The sequence below is a fragment of the Schistocerca nitens genome, chromosome 1 (assembly GCF_023898315.1).
Source record: "Schistocerca nitens isolate TAMUIC-IGC-003100 chromosome 1, iqSchNite1.1, whole genome shotgun sequence".
Taxonomy (NCBI): Eukaryota; Metazoa; Arthropoda; class Insecta; order Orthoptera; family Acrididae; genus Schistocerca; species Schistocerca nitens.
The window spans coordinates 381,535,996-381,541,995 of NC_064614.1; the positions used below are offsets into that span (position 1 = coordinate 381,535,996).

The following is a 6,000-nucleotide window of genomic DNA, read 5'->3' on the forward strand; positions in this document are numbered from 1 at the left end:
GCAAGTCTAGACACTGGACAATTCATTCATATAAAAAGCACAATTTTAAACCTTTATGCCCCTCCCCCCTTTCTATTAAAATGTCTGTAGATGCCCATGGTGTGGATATGTGGTAAGAGTGGTTATTTTTTTCTACTGATCTGCATGAAAGGGTCACTATTTGGTGATAGCAAAATGAATTTGGGAGCTTTTTGGAATTTACACAAATAAATACCAAATAAATACCAAAATGGAGTTATGTGTAATAAGATAGGGTCAATCTAGATAACCACTGACAATTTGAGAATGTCTGCAGACATATTTGTGTTGAGGTTATCTCGGGCAAAGAAAATCAGTGGAAACTGAATTCAAATGGAAATTGTGATGTCTCAGCTTGGTTAGTGGTATTTTTCACACACTACAAAAAGACAGGGAGACGAATGTATAGAAGAATGGAGAGAGGATCCTACAAATACTTCGAATAGTATCAAAGAGCACACTTACCCAGACAACCACTGTTTCAGACTGTTTCCAGTTATACCTACAAGTACCTTTCTAACAAGGCACAACCAAACAACCTATGATTTCAGCTAACAAATTTCTCAGATTACACCACATTGTGGTTTTGACATGTCATGTGCTAAAGGTAAATTTTCTTTTTTGTCAAGGAGTTGACCTTGTGAAATTTTGAGGTTACAGCTGCTGTTTTGTCAAATACATTTGAGCATTCCATAGTTAATTCACATCCGAATTTGACATAGGCTTAACACATTCTATTCCCATAACACCTCATGGCAAGGGGTGCAAACATTGTTCTGTTGAAAATGGAAGTAATTGCACTGCCCTATTTCTAAACTCTTTATTATGCCTTGTTTGATTCCAGAGTTTTCTATGTCCTCTCAAAATCTTTACCACAGCATTACATTATTCATTTCCTCCAAATCAATTATCAGATAAATTTAGAGATCATGAGCTCCATCCATCTATCTTTGTGGTAAATAATGGTTCACCATACATTTCTCTAAATTAGGCCTAGGGTGAAGTGGGGTAAGTGTAACCATGGGGTTAGTGTAACCACGGCTTATGGTGCCTTAAAGAAGCTGTATTTTTACCTCAGACCTATCACACATGTTAATTTACTCCTTTCTTTGTTATATTTAACCATAAGTTGTCAAATCTGACATAAACTGGTAATTAATTTTTGGACTTGAATTGACGTCTACATTTTCACTCTGCGAGAGAGTGACATGCTCAGAATTTGGTGGTCTGTCATTTTTGCAGTTTTAAAGGTAACTGCACAATTTTTTGGTTACAAACTAACTTTTGCATGATAATTTCAAATATGAGATTGGTTTTACTCTACTGATAAAGCTCTTGATATGCCAGGCATGGTTACACTTACCCCAACTTTTTCCCATGTGGGGCAAGTGTAACCAATTGGCTGGGGCAAGTATAACCAGAGGGGGGGATACACTTGCCCCAAACAAACTTACCGGAACATATTTATTTATTTAAGCCGTCACGCTAGATCAACTAAACTGGCCTTCCTGTGTGTGAAATCTACTTGGGACCAAAAGTTAACTCATCACCAGAGACATCATCAAGGGGTAAAAATTAGCAAACGTGACTTTTCCAATCTCCTCACTGCTGTATGGAATGAAACACCACCTGAATTGTTGAAAAGTGGTTTTCAAAAAGCAGGAATATTCCCTTACAGTAGCGAAGTAATTGATAAAACTAAATATGATCCAGAGGCATATAAAAGATAGGTAGCTCATACTAAATCTTTGGCAGAAACAAATCCATTGCCAACTCACGATAATGCAGCCATAGACTGTGTGGAAGCTACATCTCTAACAGAAAGTACTCAGATTTTTGGGAAGCTTCCAGCTTTCAACCTCCAGAATTTTATAGGCCTACATCTACTGAGCCCTGTAGTTCTCCCAGTATCAGAGTTCTTTCTCAACCATTCCCAAGCTAACCAATGTTTTATTATGTTCTGGAACTTCTGATTTGTCATTTGAAAGGTTATTATTGGAAACAGTCCAACAGTGTAGTCCCACTGGCAAAACAAAGAAAAGGATTGCACCAGGAGCTGAAGTTATCACTTTTCACGATGCCATCTATAAAGAAAAATATTTTAAAGGAAACAAGAATAATATGGAGAAAGCAAGACAAAAAAGCATTATCGGCATAAAAAAGGGCTTGGTAATGAAAAGTAAATCATCTTTGGAAGTGCTGTTACTTTATGCGAAATGGCATTTCAGAATGTTGTGGGGGCAAAAAAAAAAAAAAAAAACACCATTGCTCATGTGGGTAACAAGAAAAAGAGACGAAGTTGAATCAACATGTGAAGAAAGTGAAACTGAAGGCGGCCTATCTTTAATAAGTAGTGACGAAGATGATAACACTGGATGGTGTCAGGAAAGAAATGATAAGCTGTGAAGAAGAAGAAGAAGAAGAAGAAGAAGAAGAAGAAGAAAACTTTTTTGAAGCCAAAGATAAAAGTGCAGTTGGAAACTATGTTCTAGTCGCTTTTGCAACAGAATGTAAGAAAGTTCATTTTATTGGCCAAGTTACCAAAATTATTGATTTAGGAGATCCAGAAGTGATTTTCCTCAGATGCAAAAATAAGACAAAGCATGGCACCACATTCTATTGGCCTGATAGAAGAGATGAGACACAAGTTCCTTCCTCTGATGTCATTTCAGTGCTGCCTGAGCCTACTTTGGGTCACAAGGGAGACCTGACATTTGGTGTTACATTTGATTCATACAACATTCAGTGACTAAATAATAGTTAGGGCCTAAGTGTGAATATAATAAGTTGAATTAGGGCAGTTTGGCATTAAACACAAATTGCCAACAACTTTAGTTCAATTACCATGAAAAATAATAGAAAGTGAACTTATAAAGTGATTTTTTTCTTTTCTCTTGAGACTAAATATTTTATTATTTTTGTTAAATTGCCTAATAAAGAAAAAAATATTACTTTTGTAGAATTTAAACTAATAAATTACTGGCCTAAAACAAAAGTAAATCATCTATGATGCGTTCTGTTTCAGTGTTTTATGGTTTAGGCTAACACTTATTTTTTAGTTTACCTAACATTTTCTGTGTATTTCATAATATACAAAGAGGCGTGTGCAAAAAAGTTCATATCTTGAGTAAAATTTAAGATATTTTAATAATTTAAAAATCCACAAATTCAGTAAAAATTGGGTAATCAGGTCACTTACCCCAAGTCCGTTTTACAATGCTCTGTATGGGTGCAACAATGCGGGGTTACACTTGCCCCGAACCATGGGGCAAGTGTAGCCTCACAAGACAAAATTTTGAAAACAATTATTTTACCATATAATTTTTTCTTTCAAAAACAAAATGTATATTGTTTAAAAGTCAATAAGTCAAACTTTAAGCATAAGAAATTTCAAAATCATATCTTCAATAACAAGTTGGCAATTTGGTGTCAAAGTTGAACTATGCCAAAACGTGGTTACACTTACCCCACTTCACCCTATTTCTTTACAATTTATTCGAAGATAAAATGTTTTTCCTAAATTTCAAGTAGCTACTTTCAAATGCATACAAATCTTCAAGATGGATATCAAACAATATCTTGCACAGGCACTGGGAGGATGATCACAAATGAACTGGCAAGTAAATAAGCAACTACAAAGAAAATGGTCTAGCTGTGAAAAAGAACACAAGTAAGTTACTCCACTGTTCTGTAGAGCCACATGTAGGCAACCACATGAACTGTTTGTCAGAATTCCCTTGTAGAAATGAATGCTTATATCATCTGCCTCCACAATGCTCTGACAAACAGTATATGTAATAATGAGATAAATTTTAACATTGGGAGGCATTAAAACAAATATCACAGTCACATTAAAAATGTGTCAATCAAGCTATACACAAACACACAACATTAAGAAATGACTTAGGCATTCAACTCAAAGATTAATTCAACCACTGAAGCATTTTATTAAGCATGCCGCACGAGCTGCATGCCCCAGTTTTCTCCTATCCAAGAAATTGTCCAACTAGGTAACTGGAACTATTAAAATAATTTGTAATTGGCTGGGTACACGCAGAATTAGCTTTTCACCCATAGACAAATGATATGTACAGCATCTGTCAATCTGTTTCTTACAGAATACACAGATCATATTTACAATTAGCCTCTCATATCCATCATGTCATTTGCACAACATTAACATACATTTTATTAGAACATTGTGACACTATGTTGACTATTTGAACTTGCACCAAATCTAGTAATGGGAGCTGTAAGGTCAAATCCCAATGGCACGCAACAGTACTGTAAGGATCCATTATTACTGATCATGCAACATCTGGAAACGGTATAGATCATACCAATGGGGTGCAACTGAAATAATCCAGTATTAATTTGACACAATTTCTGTAATCTACACATAGTAAGTACCATAATAAAATGAACTAAAAATGAAAATTTTACAAAAACACACATATACGAACATTATGTATTACCACAATACTCCGTATAGTTCACATATAAACTCACCTCAAAATAAGGACTACAGGCAGCAAGGACTGCGCGATGAACGCGCAGTGTATGAGTATTACACATTAGCGTAACGTCAACTAGAGTCTGATGCTCGAGAAGATGTCCAAGGCGTGTAGCCAGATGTGATGGATGTTCTTCCCACTGCACCATAAATCTTGTGCCCCCCATTTTTTACTCCACTTCCTACTAACATGAAATAGTGATGTACACAAATTACTTCCACAAAATATTTCAATAACACGTCGTTATTCGCTTATGTAAATTAATAATTAAAACGTTCACAATACAATCACGTTGCAAATAGTGATGTTTATAATTATGCCACTGGTTCTGTCCTTCCTCTATTTACAACTTCTGCCAAGAGAAAATAAGCATTATTTCTGAAGCAAATTCCGACGGCGATTATTTAACAATCTGACGAAACAGACACACGATACCATCACTGACGGACCAGAGCTTAAGCAGGAAAAAGAGTCGCTAATTGAAACACAGTCCAACTTCACGATTCTCCTCTTCTGGTAACAATAACACATTAATAATAAACTTCTCACATTCTCTCACGAGTTCGCCATATGCAAACGCAGCAACATAAATTTCGTAGCCAACGCCACCTATGGCTGAAATTCAACAAAAAAACATTAGTAACAAAAGACTGAAGACGAAGCCTTCTATAAACATAAATATCTCGAGAATTTCTAATGAAGAATTCACGATAATTATTACTTTGACGCAGCTATGTTATTTGTGTAAATAGCTGCGCAATTCTTTCGATAATATTTTCCACCTTCAAGTATTTCAGAAATAGCTACAGTTGTGTTATTCGTGGTCATGTAGTCCTTGACTGTATGTTAAAGAACATCGAAATGCATTTCAAACGCCGGCATCGGAACAGAATGAGACAGATCGAGACGTCAACAAATCTGAGAAGAATATTTTGATAGTGGCCTTGGCAGGAAGGCTGGTAGCTTCATCTGTTAAAGTCAGAAACTAAACTATTCTCACACATATTTTAGTTTTTGATCTTGTGCTTTTGTGTATTCCTTGTATACAGTTTATTGTTTGCTTCTTTTGCGTAAACATCCCGAAGATTCCATGAATGTCTGGATATATTCGCAATAGTTTGACAGTTAAAGAAAAAAACCGTATGAAATAATTTTCCTTAAAAGTTATTTCGTATCACAATGAAATACCAGCTTTGTCGCAGTAGATAAGACCTGTGGTTTTGGCATTATTAGGTACTTAGAAAAAAGAAAAATGATCATTAAACACAACCCCAAGTGTTGCCTTCTAAATACCACAGTCGACTATGCTTTTCTTTAATAATAAATGTCATATCAGCATTGACTGGACGACACTTCTTCTATAGCTTCACTAATCAACAGTTTAACATACAAATTTTGTCACGAACACATATTATGAATTTTACTTAGGCCAATAAAAGTCATTTCAAAAAGACTTCAGCGGAACGGA

At 35.4% G+C, this 6,000-nt stretch overlaps 1 protein-coding gene across 1 annotated transcript in view; it reads right to left on the bottom strand.

The window, feature by feature from the left end:
* The window catches only part of LOC126249046 (uncharacterized), a 131,622-nt gene extending 126,501 nt beyond the window's left edge, over nucleotides 1-5,121 (bottom strand). The window contains exon 1 of the mRNA XM_049950676.1: nucleotides 4,528-5,121. Within this exon, the coding sequence (XP_049806633.1) occupies nucleotides 4,528-4,698 (171 nt within the window). The 5' untranslated portion in view covers nucleotides 4,699-5,121. The remainder of the gene's footprint in view (nucleotides 1-4,527) is intronic.
* Nucleotides 5,122-6,000: the final 879 nt, after the last annotated feature.